General features: G+C 40.2%; 1 protein-coding gene across 1 annotated transcript in view; it reads right to left on the minus strand.

Annotated features, from left to right (window-relative positions):
* LOC311035598 (calpain-1 catalytic subunit-like) overlaps positions 1–20,759 on the minus strand; it is a 67,912-nt gene extending 47,153 nt beyond the window's left edge. The window contains exons 1-8 of the mRNA XM_084043893.1: positions 20,746–20,759; positions 16,068–16,097; positions 14,446–14,689; positions 13,400–13,469; positions 6,421–6,539; positions 5,779–5,912; positions 4,311–4,479; positions 644–727 (exon numbers count right to left, since the gene is read on the minus strand). Coding sequence (XP_083900019.1) covers positions 644–727; positions 4,311–4,479; positions 5,779–5,912; positions 6,421–6,539; positions 13,400–13,469; positions 14,446–14,688 — 819 coding nt within the window. The 5' untranslated portion in view covers position 14,689; positions 16,068–16,097; positions 20,746–20,759. The remainder of the gene's footprint in view (positions 1–643; positions 728–4,310; positions 4,480–5,778; positions 5,913–6,420; positions 6,540–13,399; positions 13,470–14,445; positions 14,690–16,067; positions 16,098–20,745) is intronic.
* Between the last annotated feature and the right edge of the window lie 161 nt (positions 20,760–20,920).

The following is a 20,920-nucleotide window of genomic DNA, read 5'->3' on the forward strand; positions in this document are numbered from 1 at the left end:
TTTTTAAATTTGTTTTTGTAAGTGAAAATAAACAAACAAACAAATATGTACAGACAGCATGAAATGAAAAAGAACCATGAAATAGATACTAAGATGAAATAAATAAAAAACAATGAAATAATTAAACACAATGAAATAAAAAACATTGCACAATAAAAAAAAATACATTTATTTATTTAATTGTGTTTTTTAATTATTTCATTGTGTATTCTATTTATTTCATTGTGGTATTTATTTTTTATTTTTTGGACCTATGGACTTCCATACTTGTGGATTGAAACAGTCACGCACGCGTGCGTGTGTGCGTCAGTAAGTAGCAACACAAGACTGGCCCCACTGCCCCAACGGTGTCACAACACTGGCCTGCGCGTATCTGGTGCGCGCGCGCGTCACTGACCGCATGATCGTGTCGTGTACTTTCCCATTGAGTTAATAGGGTGACGCGAGAACACGACGCGGTCATGCGCGCGCGCGTGAGCGCGTGCATGGCCACGCGGTCACGCGATCACGTGTGAAAGTACACGGAGTGGAGGAGTTTGTTTGTAGTTTAGGCTCTAAACGAGCGCCATAGTGTGTGTGTGTGTGTGTGTGTGTGTGTGTGTGTGTGTGTGTGTGTGTGTGTGTGTGAGTGTGTTACTCTCACCTGTTTGAGTCCAGTGACTGAGTAGGCGTGGCCTTTCACCAGCTTCTTGAAGGTCACCGCCTCCATGTCGAACGCACTGCTGATCTGGACACACACACACACACACACACACACACACACACACACACACACACACACACACACACACACACACACACACACACACACACACACAAATGATGATGACCAGTATGTGAGAGAGCTTGCACGCTCATCTCTGTTCTTGGACCTAAAAAGACATAAGGTCCCCCTGGGATGCTCAGATCCTAGCTTCCTACAGGATCCTAGCTTCCTATAGGATCCTAGCTTCCTATAGGATCCTAGCTTCCTATAGGGTCCTAGCTTCCTATAGGATCCTAGCTTCCTATAGGATCCTAGCTTCCTATAGGATCCTAGCTTCCTATAGGATCCTACCTTCCTATAGGGTCCTAGCTTCCTATAGGATCCTAGCTTCCTATAGGATCCTAGCTTCCTAGGCTTCAGGAGGATCCTAGCTTCCTAGGCTTCAGGAGGAAACCTAGTGGAAAGCTAGACAGTCTCTCTCCCGGCTTCGGTGTGTGGTCAGACTGGCCGGACTTAAACCATCTGTGCTGTTGGGCTGATGTTACCCTGAAGTGGGTGGAGTCTAACTCTGAGGCGATGGCTGTCTCGGAGGACTTTACACATCTGAAACGGGTGCCACGTATACAGGAGACTCTACATAAGTAGGCATGACAGAATAGTGGATCTGATATCAAAATATATCTCTTGTATTTTCAGGTCCTCCATCATGCTGTATAAGCATTCTACTGTGAAGCCGAGAATGTTTAACCTGTGTGACGATGATTCTGTGTTCTCTAACATTATAACATGTTTAACCTGTGTAATGATGATTCTGTGTTCTCTAACATTATAACATGTTTAACCTGTGTAATGACGATTCTGTGTTCTCTAACATTATAACATGTTTAACCTGTGTAATGATGATTCTGTGTTCTCTAACATTATAACATGTTTAACCTGTGTAATGACGATTCTGTGTTCTCTAACATTATAACATGTTTAACCTGTGTAATGACGATTCTGTGTTCTCTAACATTATAACATGTTTAACCTGTGTAATGACGATTCTGTGTTCTCTAACATTATAACATGTTTAACCTGTGTAATGATGATTCTGTGTTCTCTAACATTATAACATGTTTAACCTGTGTAATGACGATTCTGTGTTCTCTAACATTATAACATGTTTAACCTGTGTAATGATGATTCTGTGTTCTCTAACATTATAACATGTTTAACCTGTGTAATGACGATTCTGTGTTCTCTAACATTATAACATGTTTAACCTGTGTAATGACGATTCTGTGTTCTCTAACATTATAACATGTTTAACCTGTGTAATGACGATTCTGTGTTCTCTAACATTATAACATGTTTAACCTGTGTAATGATGATTCTGTGTTCTCTAACATTATAACATGTTTAACCTGTGTAATGACGATTCTGTGTTCTCTAACATTATAACATGTTTAACCTGTGTAATGACGATTCTGTGTTCTCTAACATTATAACATGTTTAACCTGTGTAATGACGATTCTGTGTTCTCTAACATTATAACATGTTTAGCCTGTGTAATGACGATTCTGTGTTCTCTAACATTATAACATGTTTAACCTGTGTAATGATGATTCTGTGTTCTCTAACATTATAACATGTTTAACCTGTGTAATGATGATTCTGTGTTCTCTAACATTATAACATGTTTAACCTGTGTAATGATGATTCTGTGTTCTCTAACATTATAACATGTTTAACCTGTGTAATGATGATTCTGTGTTCTCTAACATTATAACATGTTTAACCTGTGTAATGATGATTCTGTGTTCTCTAACATTATAACATGTTTAACCTGTGTAATGATGATTCTGTGTTCTCTAACATTATAACATGTTTAACCTGTGTAATGATGATTCTGTGTTCTCTAACATTATAACATGTTTAACCTGTGTAATGATGATTCTGTGTTCTCTAACATTATAACATGTTTAACCTGTGTAATGATGATTCTGTGTTCTCTAACATTATAACATGTTTAGCCTGTGTAATGATGATTCTGTGTTCTCTAACATTATAACATGTTTAACCTGTGTAACGATGATTCTGTGTTCTCTAACATTATAACATGTTTAACCTGTGTAACGATGATTCTGTGTTCTCTAACATTATAACATGTTTAGCCTGTGTAATGATGATTCTATGTTCTCTAACATTATAACATGTTTAGCCTGTGTAATGATGATTCTGTGTTCTCTAACATTATAACATGTTTAACCTGTGTAATGATGATTCTGTGTTCTCTAACATTATAACATGTTTAACCTGTGTAATGATGATTCTGTGTTCTCTAACATTATAACATGTTTAACCTGTGTAACGATGATTCTGTGTTCTCTAACATTATAACATGTTTAACCTGTGTAATGATGATTCTGTGTTCTCTAACATTATAACATGTTTAACCTGTGTAATGATGATTCTGTGTTCTCTAACATCTCAGCTAACACCCTGATGTCATTGTTGTTAATGAAAACCATAGGGAGGTGTTCATTCTGGAGGTCGGCTGTACTTTTGATAACAGCTTAGAGGAAGCCTTCCTAACCAAAGTGATAAAATATCAACAGCTAGAGCAGACCATCTCTCAGCTAGGCTACAGATGTAAACTTTTGTTTTTTTTTAATCTTTGGTAGCCTATAGTGCACAAGTTGGTTGTGAGGGGCCTTCAAATGGCCGGCCTCTCCAAAAGGAGGGCCAAACAATTAGCAAGGTTCTGCTCAATATCAGCTATTATAGGAAGCCTCTCAATGTGTTTCCTTTACCCATGACTGTTATCTGCTGTGTTTGACCAGTATGCCAACATTATTGTATGTAACAATGTTCTGCCTTATATACACTTTGTAACTGACTGTTTTCACTTTATCTGACTGACTGACTGACTGACTGACTGACTGACTGCACTGGCACTGTTTATGTCCTTTGTACAAGGCATTCTTGTACTTCTGTTTATGTGGACATAAATAAACATTTCAAATGTGTGTGTGTGTGTGTTTGTTTGTTTGTTTGTTTGTGAGTGTGAGTGTGAGTGTGCGTGTGCGTGTGTGTGTGTGTGTGTGTGTGTGTGTGTGTGTGTGTGTTGTATTACTATACTTGCGAGGACCAAGTATAGTAGAATTTGAAGAAATATACATTGTGAGGACCATTTTTCCTGGTCCTCACAAGACAAATGGTTGTTTTATAGACATACTTTTACAATTAGAAAAACATTCAGGTTACGATTAGACATTTAGAAGTTAGGTTTAGGGATTGGAATTAGAGTTAAACATGATTTTATACTTAATTGCGCGCCAGTGTCATGCACCGAAAAACAGCCGATCTATAAGCCCACAACGCGTCGCAGCGCGACGCGTTGTGGGCTTATAGATCAGCTGTTTTTCGGCTTCATGCTTACGGTTAAAAATGGCAAAACATATATTTAAATGACATTCATAAAGTTGCTGTCCTAAAGCGCTGATGTCCTCACGAGTATAGTAAAACAAACCTGTGTGTGTGTGTGTGTGTGTGTGTGTGTGTGTGTGTGTGTGTGTGTGTGTGTGTGTGTGTGTGTGTGTGTGTGTGTGTATTAGTTACATCTATAGAGCAGCCCAGTAGAGAGCCTCTCTCCAGAGCTTTACTGATGATACGGTGAAGGTCTTTAGGAGCTTTCTTCAGGTCAACCATCTCAGAGACTCCTCCTGTGAAGTCCTCAAAGCCCTCCGTGGTGGAGCCGCCCGACAGAGCCTCATAAGAACCATTTAACCTGAAATATAACACACTACATCCTGACTGAGCCTCATAAGAACCATTTAACCTGAAATATAACAATACATCCTGACTGAGCCTCATAAGAGCCATTTAACCTGAAATATAACACACTACATCCTGACTGAACCTCATAAGAACCATTTAACCTGAAATATAACACACTACATCCTGACTGAGCCTCATAAGAACCATTTAACCTGAAATATAACACACTACATCCTGACTGAGCCTCATAAGAACCATTTAACCTGAAATATAACACACTACATCCTGACTGAGCCTCATAAGAGCCATTTAACCTGAAATATAACAATACATCCTGACTGAGCCTCATAAGAGCCATTTAACCTGAAATATAACACACTACATCCTGACTGAACCTCATAAGAACCATTTAACCTGAAATATAACACACTACATCCTGACTGAGCCTCATAAGAACCATTTAACCTGAAATATAACACACTACATCCTGACTGAGCCTCATAAGAACCATTTAACCTGAAATATAACACACTACATCCTGACTGAGCCTCATAAGAACCATTTAACCTGAAATATAACACACTACATCCTGACTGAGCCTCATAAGAACCATTTAACCTGAAATATAACAATACATCCTGACTGAACCTCATAAGAACCATTTAACCTGAAATATAACAATACATCCTGACTGAGCCTCATAAGAGCCATTTAACCTGAAATATAACAATACATCCTGACTGAGCCTCATAAGAGCCATTTAACCTGAAATATAACAATACATCCTGACTGAGCCTCATAAGAGCCATTTAACCTGAAATATAACACACTACATCCTGACTGAGCCTCATAAGAGCCATTTAACCTGAAATATAACACACTACATCCTGACTGAGCCTCATAAGAGCCATTTAACCTGAAATATAACAATACATCCTGACTGAGCCTCATAAGAAGTACTCAAGTATCAATACTGCAATGTAGAAATACTCTGTTACAAGTAAATGTCCGGAACAAAAAATCTACTTGAGTAAAAGTACAGAAGTATTGGTGTCAAAATGTACTTAAATACCAAAAGTAGAAAGTATCCATTATGCAGAATGTCCCATTTCACAAGTTTTCAAATGTATAAACATCATTTGAAAACAGCAGATCTACAAGCTCACAATGTAACGCATTGTGAGCTTGTAGATCTGCTGTTTTCAAATGGCCGAAATGTATATAGGGCTGAAGTGGTTAATGTGACAGACAGACAGACAGACAGACAGACAGACAGACAGACAGACAGACAGACAGACAGGTATCTTACTTGGCGTATGCTTTCTCCAACAGAGCGCTCCAGAACTCGTTGCCTTCGGCTGAATGAACGAACATCAACTCTTCGTCTTTGACAGGAAGTCTGTCATCTATGACCACGTCCACCCACTCTCCATACTGCCAGAACTATAATACATATTAATATTATAGTTATTAAAGAGGTGGTGCCATGGTTTTGCACTTTTCCTGTTTTTTTTCTGGTGTTTTTTTGGTGTTTTATGTCTATTTAGAGTTTCTTCCTGGAGGCTGAAACCTTGAGGGTCAAACGTGCCAATAGAAAAACAGCACTTTAGTGACCTAGTAAAAACATACCCTCCCCCTCATTATCATAACACAACAGGTGTGGGCATGAGGAGGAGGAGGGGCTAAGGTGAGAACCAGGGATGCTTAATGAACTGTGTCCACATAAAAACATAATTTTAACACTTTCTGTACACTTTTTTGAAAACAATCTTCCTCCTAGTATAACCATAATACCTGATGATTATGTTTTAGGGGGGGGGGGGGGATCACTGAAAATCACGGCACCCCGTCTTTAAATATTATACTACATCCACCCACTCTCATATTACACACATATTACTAGTTCATATCTAGTTGTATATAATAGTATGTAGAAGAAGACTTAAAAGACCTGGAAGTGGAATATTCCGGCGTACTGCTGGCTGAAGTCCTGACCGTGAGGAACCACTCTGTGTAGCAACGTGTCGTTGAGCGTCAACGATGCTATGGCCGCTAGCAACCAGCAGTCACCTGTTACACACACACACACACACACACACACACACACACACACACACACACACACACACACACACACACACACACACACACACACACACACACACACACACACACACACACACACACACACACACACACACACACACACACACACACACACACACACACACACACACATTTTCCATTAAATGTATTTATATATATATGTTTCCTTTTTTAATGGCTTGTTCAAAAACATTGTAAACGTTAAAATACTGTAATAATAGCCAGTTCAAAATGTAAATAATGATAACATGTTTTCCAAAAGGGAGAGGTGTGTGTGTTTGTCCGGTCTGCTCGTGTGCTCGTTGACTAGTCCTGACACTCTTTCTAACCCTATACTGGAACCTCTGATCATCATATTATTGTCTTAGGAATGAGACAACAATTCCCCCGTCTTCATGGGGAGGGCTGTTCTGTTGGTGCTGTCATGATGGACTGAGTTAACAGAGACACAGCACACGTTACATTCAGGACTAAAAGTAGTTATTAAATATAGGTTATTTTGCTATGACACATTAGTGTAATAATAAGGAACTAGATTAAAGAAATTGATGACTCACTCAAAATCTACTGTGCCAGCAAAGAGGACAGAGGTTGCCTAACAAAGGACTAATCCAGGGGTCTGCAACCTGTGGCTCTGGAGCCACACGTGGCTCTTTAGCCCTTGCCTTGTGGCTCCCTGTAGTTTTAGAAAACATATGAAAATGAACAATGTTTTTTCTTTTTTTTAGATTTAAAATTGTATTTATCGTTGATGTAATATGAGACATAGATTCTTACGTGCTCCAATACTGTAAAGTGGTGTAGAATAAATAATAAGTTTCAACATTTCTGTCAAATTTGCGTCAAAGCCTGCAACACATTTATTGGCGTGGCACCAGCATTAGCGGGCTAAACTCGGTTTTGCGGCTCTAGAGAGATTTTGTGACCTTAAAGGTTGCAGACCCCTGGACTAATCAGTCCTCACATTTACATAGAGATAGATGTGTGATGAGTACATCACCTGATGAGGCTTCAAAGGCTGACTGAAATACTTTGATAAAGAACAGAGGGTAGTCATTAATGTAAATAGCACTAATCACGTGTTCCTCTTTTTTTACTGATTCTCCAAGACAGGTCAAACAGTTGCTGGAAGCCAAAAAGCAAGCTTGTAAGAAACATAGATAAGATAATATAAAGTTGAGTTGCAGTATTTTTCCCTGACTGTGAAAAGCCAAAGGTCACCAGACTTAAGCAATGGCTAATGTAAATGGAACATTTTCTAAATAGACTCAGGATGAGAAATAGTAGACAATAGTCTTTCTTTAAGTTTCTTTTCATAGAACTATATGTTAGTACAGATAAAGTCACAGTGGACAATTGTTTATTTACACTAAAAGCTCCAAACATGAAACTGTATTTTAAATAGGACTGTATGCGTGTAACTTTGGTTTGCAATGATTTAATGGAATACTTTTTGGTCTTATTTTAATGTGTGTGATGTAATCATGCTTAACCTTTAAATTAAATTCATTATTTCCGTGGATTTTTTTTTTTTTTTGCCCTCAAAAACTGACAACACCAAAGACCAGATGGCCTTGAGCCTAAAATGACAGACAGACAGACAGACAGACAGACAGACAGACAGACAGACAGACAGACAGACAGTTTGTAAAGTGTTGTGAAATCAAAAAATCATTTTTATACAGTTCCACTATCCACTAAACTCCTCCCCCTTTACACACACACACACACGAGTTTGGGAGCACAGCCAACCTCTCTCTCTCTCTCTCTCTCTCTCTCTCTCTCTCTCTCTCTCTCTCTCTCTCTCTCTCTCTCTCTCTCTCTCTCTCTCTCTCTCTCTCTCTCTCTCTCTCTCTCTCTCTCTCTCTCTCTCTCTCTCTCTCTCTCTCTCTCTCTCTCTCTCTCTCTCTCTCTCTCTCTCTCTCTCTCTCTCTCTCTCTCTCTGAACCACACCCATAACAGTCAGTAAGTTTCCACATTAAAACTCTGTTTAAACACGAAGCTCCTCCTACTTCACTGAGTCAGTTGCAGTACATTTACTTAAATTACATAGTTAGATGTAATCTCTACTTGAGTTTATTTTTATAGATTCAGCACAGACTAGCACATGTGTTTACAACACACACCACTAGAGGGTGCCATGGTATTAGAGAGACAGACAGACAGACAGACAGACAGACAGACAGACAGACAGACAGAAGGTAATTACATAAGGAGTCTAAAGTATTTGGCTGAACTTCAAGCTTGTTGGTGGGCTGGGCGTTGGGTACACAAAGTACACACAAAGTACACACAAAGTACACACAAAGTACACACAGAGGACGGACTGCAGAAACTCATAAACAGCTTCTTTCATAAATGTTTACTGTACAACACTCTGTTCATTCATTTAATGGACCCAGAGTTACAGACCTGTAAGGGTCCATTTGGTTCTATTAGTACTCTTATAGTTACAGACCTGTAAGGGTCCATTTGGTTCCATTTGTACACTCTCAGAGTCACAGACCTGTAAGGGTCCATTTGGTTCCATTTGTACACTCTCAGAGTTACAGACCTGTAAGGGTCCATTTGGTTCTATTTGTACACTCTCAGAGTTACAGACCTGTAAGGGTCCATTTGGTTCTATATGTACACTCTCAGCAGGTCCCAGTGAAAAGAGAAGTCCAAAACAAACTGATGAGTCTACTTCTCGGCCTAAAGCCGACCAACTAACTCAACACACTCTACAGTGTGGATGTCTCAGGGTAGTAAGGCGGAACATTGATACCATAGTGCACTTGGTGATACAAGACCTAGAGACACTCATCCCCCGCAGGATTTCACACACAGAAAATCTCTGATGGTTAATGAGGAACAGTCATTTAAACAGCACGTAGTCCTTGTACTTACATACATGTATCCATACATAATAGTATATATAATTATACGTTAATATACCAGTACCTATATTGCAATGCACTCACATTACAATATAACTATGGATACCACTATTGAAGGCCTGATAAATACAGTCCTTAAACTGGTACCCGCTGGTCTGGGAGATATACCGGATTAATTACAGAAACCCTAAACCCATGCATTAGGAGATAAAGGCCCATTATTTTAGGAGGTCCAGATGTCCAGTATCCAGGGGTCATCTGACCTTAGCTGATCACAATTGATTTAACTGACTCACCTCATGGACTTACACACACACCAAAGTCTTAGTTTAGCACATACACATTTACACACATAGTCTCAGCACTTGTAACACACACACCTCGTGCACACTGAAGTACATCCATACATGCCCACACACAAACACACACACACACACACAGGTCACACACACACACACACACACACACACACACACACACACACACACACACACACACACACACACACACACACACACACACACACACACACACACACACACACACACACACTTAGGTATCTGGATCAGAACACATACACCTTGTGCACAAGCCTATAGAAAACAGCATGCATGTGCACACACATGTACACACACACTGGGTATAAATATCTACTCTGTGTTGAACTCTGTCTCTCTTGCCTGCTGAAGCTGCCATGTGATGTTCACTCTTTCTCCTTAGAATAAAGTAACCAAGTAGAAGCCATGCCTGAACTCTTTCATTCTCCTTAAACAAGGGCAAATAGTCTCACAGATTATTGCATTTTACCACATTACCATACACAGAATCCATTTATGGAACATTTGAAAGAGATTTATTAGCTTGGTAAAGCTTAGTGCTTACTTTTTGTTTTGTTATCAAGTCCTTATAAACACATTTTCATTTACAATGGTGGCTGGGCAAGTGACAGGCCAGTGTACTAGCAACTGCAACCACAGAGGGGTGTGCAGATAAGTCCAAACTTAAAGCATTTGCAGTGTCCAGAACATGCTTTTTTACATCCACATCGTGTCAGCTTCTGGCATAATTTGGCAAACAGGACTGCACAAGAGTGACTGGCCCCATATATGTCCTGCTTGGAATGCACTTCACTTGCATTCACTTCCTTGTAGGAACTACTTCTATGAAGTTCTATCGTACATGAGTACTATGAACTCCTCAATGACTTGCATATTTTTTTATCATTTATTGCAACATGTGTTGAACCTAATTTGGAGAAGTTGTCTGCCATGCTGACCTTTTTCCCTTTCCATGGAAGGACGAAACTGTGTGGCATCCCCTGAATGCATGAAAGAAGCAAAGACCTGATGACTTTGATTCAATAGCGATGCAATTTCATGAACGGGATCCATCTGAGATCCTTCCCTCCTTCCAAAGGCAATCCTCAGCTAATTCAAGCCAAGTCTTTGAACAAGTGAAACTGTTATGTCAACAATGTCAGTATCTGAGGCAGAGCTCAGAGGATAGAATCTAACACATCATGATTCGCAGCTCAGATACTGACGTTGTTGTCATAGCAGTTGGACTTGTTCATATTAAGTAAGTCTGAGACTTATTGTCAGTATCAGCTGAGAACGCAGGGGTCTTATAGACCCCCTGGTATTGCTGAGGTGGAGCGCCACACTCACCGTACCTACTCATACACTGATCCTGATCGAACCCATGACCATGTGATCCGAAGGTGAAAGCTCTACCGACTGAGCTACCCAGACACTAAGACTTGGCTTGAAAAAGCTGTCGAAGGACCTCAGATGGATCCCCCTTCATGAAAATGCATCAGCTATTGGATCAAAGTCATCAGGTCTCTGCTTCTTTCATGCGTTCAGCAGATGCCATACAGTTTTGTCCTTCCACGGAAAGAGTGTCGGACGCAGGATGTCTTTATGAGTAAGGCCCGGCCCCCAGCCCTCGTCGCAGATAGACAGCTGGAGAGAGTTGAATAACCTCTTCAAATATCCAGAAATTACCGAAATATGTATGCAACCTACATATGTATGTTTTAGCTTAGACATAGCCTACTACAATAGTTGGTAGATGATTGGTAAATGATTAACCATGACAACGACTCAAAGACGTTTATTTTGTACTTTCTTGAACCACAAGCATATCACTGAGCCATGCAGTCAGATATAATGTACATGAGAGAGAAAAGGGGAAAAAACACAAAAACAAAGCTGGCAATGTATTGCTAATATCCAGGGATGCTTTGGCTACAGAGTGCAAAGCACTACATTTAGCCAGTGAGAATTGCAGTGTACATAAACTGCCATCGGAAAGGTTTCTTTTAGGAGCGCTTGCACACCTCCCTTGTGCCCCAACATGACAGATGCTCCATGCAGCAGCAAAGCCCAACACAGAGTTTTTGATCCAACTCGAGGGGGTTCGATAATTTACGAAATCTTTTTTTGTGATGCCCCGTGCAGTCAAATCCGCGGTGTCAATAAATTCCACTGCCCGCTCTTTGATGAGTCCTCCATCCATGAATCGAATACAAACTGCAACTAGTTCCCGTTTAGAAAGATCTTTATACTCATCCGCGAGTAGGCCTATTGTAAAATATTGTCCACTGAGTTCAGCCTTTATTTTACCAAGCAGGACTGATGCTGCTCCTCAAGCAGCTTGTCCTGAATACGGTTTAGGCGGTCGCGGTGGCTGCCGTTTGTTTAGGCGTCCTCGCGTCTATGAGCTTGCTCTGGACAAACTTTTTTTTCTTACGCCGGTGGGTGCCATTGCTGCCTCTCTGCTGTCTCAAGAATCAAAAATGAATCAAGAGAACGAGGCCAGGACATTGTGTGTGTGTGTGTGTGTGTGTGTGTGTGTGTGTGTGTGTGTGTGTGTGTGTGTGTGTGTGTGTGTGTGTGTGTGTGTGGTGTTTATATTGTGTGCTTATGTCATGACGTAGAAAACAGGTAATGTGAATGAGGGACACAGACAGACACATTTCACACTCGAGTGTGAAATGGGATTCTGAGAATACACATTGGCTCAAAAGACTCAACATCCTCGCAGGACGTAGAGTGAGAGTAGTGGATGTGTATAAGCTGTTTGTCGGCCTTAAGTATAGGGGGCGATATTCATAGTAAATACACAAAAAGCTGTCTGGCGGAGGGAAGGCACAGGCCTTAGCCTGGTAAACCCTCCCTCCGGAAATCTCATTTCAATTCGATTTCAGAAAGGAGTCTGGTCTGAAACGCCTTTCTGCAATAATCGCTGTGGGCTGGAGTTGGGCGGGAGTAATACCGTTGACTGACAACCCCTTCAACCAATGATCGTTTTTCCCCTTCAGCCAATGAGCAGTTCAATTTGACGAGCTCCAGACTATGTGACGCAACGGGACTTTTGGGACGGCCATGCCGAAAATAGGTTGCCTTATTGAGATACATGCGTGTCACTCCCCGCCCCTGCCGGTTCTCTAAATTTATATTTTTAAATAGGCTCTGTCATGATTAATTGACCACATATATGAAGTTAAACAACTAAATTCTATCCAAACGATATCTTATAAGTAAATTCCGTGCCTCAAAAAAGAAGTTTGAAAGCGTTATAAAACTGAAAGTAAGAAGTGAAGGCACTCGCACAAACAACAATGGCTGCCGTTCGTCTTTTTTCGGCGGCTCTCAGGCTGCACTCGGGTTCATTCGGGCTCACTCGAACTCGCCACCTGATTGGCCAACTGTCGCTGTCAATCACAGAACAATGAGCGACGACGCTGATAGGCTCGTCGGCTCGGCGAGCAGAGCGATTATTGGAGAAAGGCGTTTCAGACCAGACTCCTTTCTGAAATCGAATTGAAATGAGATTTCCGGAGGGAGGGTTTACCAGGCTACACAGGCCTTACTGTGCCTACAGTGCGTCCGCCCCTGGTCTGTCTGCCTGTCTGTCTGTCTGTCTGCCTGTCTCACTCACCCAGCGCTCCCTGGCAGACGTCCGTCCTGGTGGCTCCTCCCACAATGAACTGAGGGCTGTCAGTCAACTCCTATAGGAAACAAAACAGCCAATCACAAAACAGAAACTCTGTGTGGGGGCGTGGCAACACATAAATAAATATATATATAAATAAATAAATAAATAAATAAATATAATATTTTTGAAACATTTTAACACAAATCTTATTTAATCCTCCATACAGGATCAGTGTTGTTAAACACACAGTCTTTTCAGATGGGGGTCCACAGACCGTTACATGGTAATTAGGGGGTCCTTGACATCACAACGTTTGAGAACAACTTTTAAAGGTGAAAGTGCTGACCGGACGGTTACCATAACAACCAGACCGTTACCATAGAGACACAGAGACATCTGTGAGGCAGGTTGGCAGATAGAATGCTCGGTCAGCACCACACACACACACACACACACACACACACACACACACACACACACACACACACACACACACACACACACACACACACACACACACACACACACACACACACACACACACACACAGTGTTGACAGAGATGTGATCCCACACTATGATCTTTGTGCAGACAGGAAATTAATCTAAATCACTTCCTGTCTGCACTGTCTGAAAACAGGAAACTCATTTAATTCACTTCATCACATTTCACAAACAAACCAGTCTGTCTGTCTGTCTGTCTGTCTGTCTGTCTGTCTGTCTGTCTGTCTGTCTCTCTGTCTCTCTGTCTGTCTCTCTTTCTCTCTGTCTGTCTCTCTGTCTGTCTGTCTGTCTGTCTGTCTGTCTGTCTGTCTGTCTGTCTGTCTGTCTGTCTGTCTGTCTCTCTGTCTGTCTGTCTCTCTGTCTCTCTGTCTCTGCCGCGCTATGAGCTTGTATATCTGCTATTTTGAATAGCCAAAGTATAAAAGGTCATAATTATTCTGATGCTATATTTACACATTTTGCTGGGTACCCCCTGGAACCCCCTCAAGTACCCCTGACCCCAGTTTGAGAACCAATGATCTGTAGTATTCTGAAGTATTTTCTTACGGTCGGTCGTTTCCATTCCACTCCGCTGGTCTTGGCAGAATGGGGGCGGAGCTCTTTGAAGCCCAGGGAGGCGGGCTCAGCCGGGAAGGCGGGGTCTTCGAACAGACGCCCCTCCTCCAGACACGCGTCCCTGAGCGTCTGGAAGTCCTGATTGGACAGGAAGGGAACCGCCCGCTCGTGTGAGCCAATCCCCTCCGCCCGCTCCCTGTCTTTATGGATACGCGCTGACACGCCCCCAAACATCCTGATTGGACCAAACAGAGAGATGAGAGAGAGAGTTAAACTAGGCAATTTAATGGATTACAATAAAGAATCAATGATTGATCATTTAATAAAATAATCAATAGGCAATCAATTGAGCATCTCATTATTGGTATGGTTTCCCCCCCAAAAAATGAAAATAGCAAATCCACAAATCGCCATTATTTGAGATAATCACAATTCATTATATAAATGGTTGTTGTTGAAAAATGTTCATATATTTTCAAACGTTTTTTTTTTCTAAAAAAATATCAGATCTACAAGCTCACAACTCGTCACAATGCGACGGTCAGCTATTTCCTCAATTATTTTATACATTTTGAATGTATGAAATGATCAAACATATATTACATCATCCTACATTATATAATAATTATATAATGGTCAAACACAGAATCAACTTCAAAATCCTCATCACCACCTACAAAGCCCTCAACCACCAGGCCCTCCAATACATCTCTGACCTCCTTCACAACCAGTGGCGTGCACAGACATTTTGAGGGGCAGGTGCTCAAGTAAATTATACTTTTTTTTGTTTACTTGGTCTGCTCTCTTTTCCCTCTACACCTATACCTCTTTGCCAAGCCCACAACGCCTCGCGCTGCGAGGCGTTGTGGGCTTGTAGATCTGCTATTTTTGGCTAAAGTTCTCCTCAGAAAAGGGATGCTAGGTTTCGAGTGGTTATGGTAATAAAGAAAAGTCATATCACATAAAGATTTGGCGGACCCCCTGTAGTAACTCTGAGGACCCCCTAGGGGTCCCGGACCCCCTGTTGAAGACCCCTGCTGTAAACCTTTTTTCTTTTTTTCAAAAGGGCACTTCTGGTCAAGAGGGCAAAGGGCAGGTGCTCTAGCACCACCTAGAGTCTATCTGTGCACGTCCCTGCTCCTTCACAACCACGTTCCCACCCGTTCCCTCAGATCCAGCGATGCCAACCTCCTCAAACTCCCCACCAAAAAAACAAAGCACACCTGGGGTGATACCAGGGCATTCTCCGTACACCCACCCACCCTCTGGAACCCACTCCCACCTCACATCAAAACCGCCCCCACCCCTTGCCGTGTTCAAAACCTCCCTCAAAACCCACCTCTTCAGAACCGCTTTCCCCACCTAACTGATCCCCTACCACCCTGGTCTCTACTTGTGTTTTATTCCCTGGCCTTCTGTAGCCTTTTTTACTTTTTATTCTCTGTATTTTCTCATTAAAGTTGTTTTGTTTTGATTGTGTTCCACTTAGTTTAGCCTTGTAAAGCCACTTTGAGTACTCAGAATAAAGCGCTATATAAATCCCAGGTATCATTATTATTATTAATTAATGTTAATTCATGATACTAATAAAGGAGACATAAATCATACATTACCTGGTGTCTGTACAGTGAGATGGAAGGAACCTTTAAATAGAAAAACATTTGTATAGATTATAGATTACATATAGATTGTATTTCAAGGTCAGTTTTAATTCATTTATGTAACATACAAATCATAACACGTTATGAGTTAAAGTCTGGAATTAAAAATGTACTTATTGGTATCAAAATATACTTAAAGTACCAAAAGTAGAAAGTACTCATCATGCAGAATGTCTCATTTCATGTTTTCAAATGTATAAAAATCTTTTGAAAATAGCAGATCTACAAGCTCACAATGCAACGCATTGTGAGCTTATAGATCTTCTATTTTCAAATGGCCTAAATGTATATAGGGCTGAAGTGGTTAATGTATGTTTTGTAACAATAATCAAAATCTACAAAGTAACTAAAGTTTTGAAATAATTGTAGTAAAAGTATGATCTATTATTTCTGCCAAAGAAACAACCCCTCATGAATATGCTAATGAGCTGTGGACCCTGCCATCACACAATGTTTTCAGAAGGGGGTCCGCTGATAAAACATCATTATTTGGGGGTCCTTGACATGAAAATGTCTGAGAACAGAACCACAATAAATAATAAATACATCATTTGACTGTTTAGACACGCCCACAAAGATATGAATGTTATAAACATTGGAAAGTAAGTACATTTACTCAAGTACTGTACTTAACTACAATTTTGAGGTATTTGTTTTTACTTTGCTGGAGTATTTCTAGTTTCCAGTACTTTTACTTCTACTCCACTATACATCTCAGAGACAAATATTGTACTTTTACTCCACTACAATTATTTGAACATTTTATTAATACTAGTTACTTTGTAGATTTTGATTATTATTACAAACATACATTAACCACATCAGCACTTTATATACTTCAGCTATTTGAAAATAGCCGATCTACAAACTCATAACGTGTCGCGACGCGTTATGAGCTTGTAGATCTGCTATTTTCAAAAGATTTCAATATTTTTTGAAAATGTGTGAAACGGGACATTCTGCATAATGAGTACTTTTACTAGTGGTACTATAAGTATATTTTGATGCCAATACTTTTGTACTATTACTCAAGTAAATGTTGAATACAAAACTTTTACTTGTAACAGAGTATTTCTACATTGTGGTACTTTTACTTAAGTAAAACATGTTGACAGTGTTTCACTGAACATGAATGAATGAGTGTTTGTTCAGACAAACCCACACAGATATGCAGCTGTTCATATTCAGCCCACTGTGTACACACACACACACACACACACACACACACACACACACACACACACACACACACACACACACACACACACACACACACACACACACACACACACACACACACACACACACACACACACACACCATTTTCCTTCATAATTCACAGAATACTTGAAATATACTATAGTCATCTTTTGATTTAATGCAATAAGTCAACAATTGCCCCCTGTGACGGGGCAATTGTAAAACAACAAAGCTTGCATTGAAACAAATCGTTACAATTGACCCCGGTCACTGTGCCCCTGATCGGGCAACCATGAAGAAATCCCATATTCTAGCTAGAAACACCTAGATTTAAACAGGCTGCTGACGTTAATATGAGAGCAATAACATAGAGATACAATTCATTATACGTTTAAATCAGCTGATATCTTAACTTTAGACAGCAGAAGTAAAGTACTGTACTAAAGTACTGTAACAGTGGCGTGCACAGACATTTTGAGGGGCAGGTACTCAAGTAAATTATACTTTTTTTTGTTTACTTGGTCTGCTCTTTTTTCCATCTACACCTATACCTCTTTGCCAAAAATAGCAGATCTACAAGCCCACAATGCCTCGCGCTGCGAGGCGTTGTGAGCTTGTAGATCTGCTATTTTTGGCTAAAGTTCTCCTCAGAAAAGGGATGCTAGGTTTCGAGTGGGTATGGTAAAAAGAAAAATCATATCACATAAAGATTTGGTGGACCCACCCCCTGCTGTAAACTGAAAAAACAACAACTTTTTGGGCACTTCTGGTCAAGAGGGCAAATGGCAGGTGCTCTAGCACCACCTAGAATCTATCTGTGCACGTCCCTGACTTTAGACAGCATCAAAATGTGCTGTTTTTGTTGAAAAACTTCTGCTGAGATGAAATGATTATTCTATCCTTCCAGAGAGAGGACCCTGCTGAGCATGTGCAGAAGATTATTTGGTGGGTCTAGGTTAAGACCCACTGACCTAGTGACATGAACATGTTAGAGGACCACTACCCTCTCATAAAGGTCCATTTGGTTCCATTTGTACCTCTGAGTAGTTACATGTGAACTATGGAGACACAAGACAGCCACCAACAATGACCTTATATGGTCTCTATAGCTCTGATCACGTGACTCTGCTTCCTGGCATCAATACGCTGACAGCTCAGACCCATCAACCAATCAATCATCAGCGTTGATGTTGACATGAGTGAGTCAGCACTAATGAGCCTCTGAGAGCTTCCTCTGTGAGAGGAGAGCTTTACATTAAAACATTATGTATGTGTGTGTGTGTGTGTGTGTGTGTGTGTGTGTGTGTGTGTGTGTGTGTGTGTGTGTGTGTGTGTGTGTGTGTGTGTGTGTTCACGCGCGTGCGTGCAAAACAAAATGCATTTGGAACACTTACAGGAGCTGTAAGTGATCCATACACACATATATATTTAAGATATCTCTATATTGTGATAGTAATCATTAATATAGAGTGTTTTGTTCAGACAGGAGTCTCCCTGTCTCTCCATATTTGTAATAATAATAATAATATCCATTAAACATATTTCCCCAACTAGTATTTCTTAGGACTTTTAGTATGTTGTTCTGGACTCCTCATAGAAATGATTTATGGTGAAAAACATTCTGTTACAATTACTTTGATGTGAAATGTACATATTATAATGGCTTTTTGACAATGGTGGCCATTTTAGATTGATTCCAATTAAACATATTTCTGCAACTAGGATTTCTTAAAAAATGATGTTACAATTACTTAGATCAGGGGTCTTCAATGTTTTCAGGCCAAGGACCCCCTAGCTGAGAGAGAGATGAAGCAGGGACCACCTCTATATTATATAAAATTGTGTTTCAGATTAAACCTTTTTTTTTACTTGGTCTGCTCTTTTCTCCCTCTACACCTATACCTCTTTGCCAAAAATAGCCGATCTACAAGCTCACAACGCCTCGCAGCGCGAGGCGTTGTGAGCTTGTAGATCTGCTATTTTTGGCTAAAGTTCTCCTCAGAAAAGGGATGCTAGGGTTCAAGTGGTTAATGTAAAAAAAAAATCATATCACACAAAGATTTGGTGGACCCCCTGTAGTAACTCTGAGGACCCCCTAGGGGTCCCGGACCCCCTGTTGAAGACCCCTGACTTAGATTTTGAGTCCAAAATGAGCTCGTTTGCTTATGACTAAAACAAAGAACAGGCTTTATTCTAAATATTTTGGAAATTATTTTCTATATTTCAACATAAAAGTGAAATAGACGATTTCTCATGGAAATATTTCATAACTAGATTCTAACATACATATTTTTATGATACATATTTGTAGTTATAATGAACAAACTGTCTGAGTCACAGTCAGTGGTGTAAAGTAACTAAGTACATGTAGTCAAGTACTGTATTTAAGTACACTTTTGAGGTATTTTACTTTACTGGAGTATTTCCAATTTAAAAATACTTTTTACTCCACTGCAATTATTTCAAAAATTCATTAGATTTTTATTACAGAAAAGACATTAACCACTTCAGGCCTATGCATACTTTGGCTATTTGAAAATAGCAGATCTACAAGCTCACAACGTGTCGCAAAGCAACATATCGTGAGCTTGTAGATCTGCTATTTTCAAAAGATTTTTATACATGACAAACTTGGCATGAAATGGGACATTCTGCAAAATTAGTACTTTTACTTTTGGTACTTTAAGTACATTTTGATACCAATATTTTAGTACTTTTACTCAAGTAAATTTTGAACACCAGACTTTCAGTTGTAACAGTGCATTTCTACATTGTGGTATTGATACTTTTACTCAAGTAAAAACATTTCAATACTTATTCCACCAGCCTGTCATATTAAATAGTTGAGCTCAGATTTATTCAATCTGTGTTTTTAATTTACCTTTAATTATAAATACAAATAAACTGACATTATTATAGTGCAACAACATGGTATTCAGCTGTAATATATACATCATATTTACATAATATTTACATATTATTTACATAATGTATAAATAACACAGAAGTGATTTTATATTATTATGTCTATAATAATATTCCAGTCACGTGATGCGGCTTCATTCTAACCGTTAGAATGTAACGGACTGAGATGCTTTGATACACAACACACACACACACACACACACACACACACACACACACACACACACACACACACACACACACACACACACACACACACACACACACACACACACACACACACACACAATGACAACAATACAGTCATTTAGTCACAACACGCCACGCACACACCCACCCACACACACACACACACACACACACACACACACACACACACACACACAAACACACACACACACACACACGCATGCCATGTGCACGTGTGTGTGTGTGCGTGTGTGCGTGTGTTAATAAATGCACTGTGTGGATTATAATGAATTATTATAATAAACATTCAACTCACCTCGAGAGACACAATGAGAGAGACTGTGTGTGTGTGTGTGTGTGTGTGTGTGTGTGTGTCACTGCGGACGTTCCGGTGGGGGTGGGGTCTTGGGGGGGCGGGGCTACGGCCGGTACAAATGGTGGCGTTGTTAAAGAGACACGCCCTTAATGGGATTAACGCATTACGTCATGAC

This window comes from Gymnoscopelus microlampas (genome assembly GCF_963454915.1).
Source record: "Gymnoscopelus microlampas genome assembly, chromosome: 2".
Taxonomy (NCBI): domain Eukaryota; kingdom Metazoa; phylum Chordata; class Actinopteri; order Myctophiformes; family Myctophidae; genus Gymnoscopelus; species Gymnoscopelus microlampas.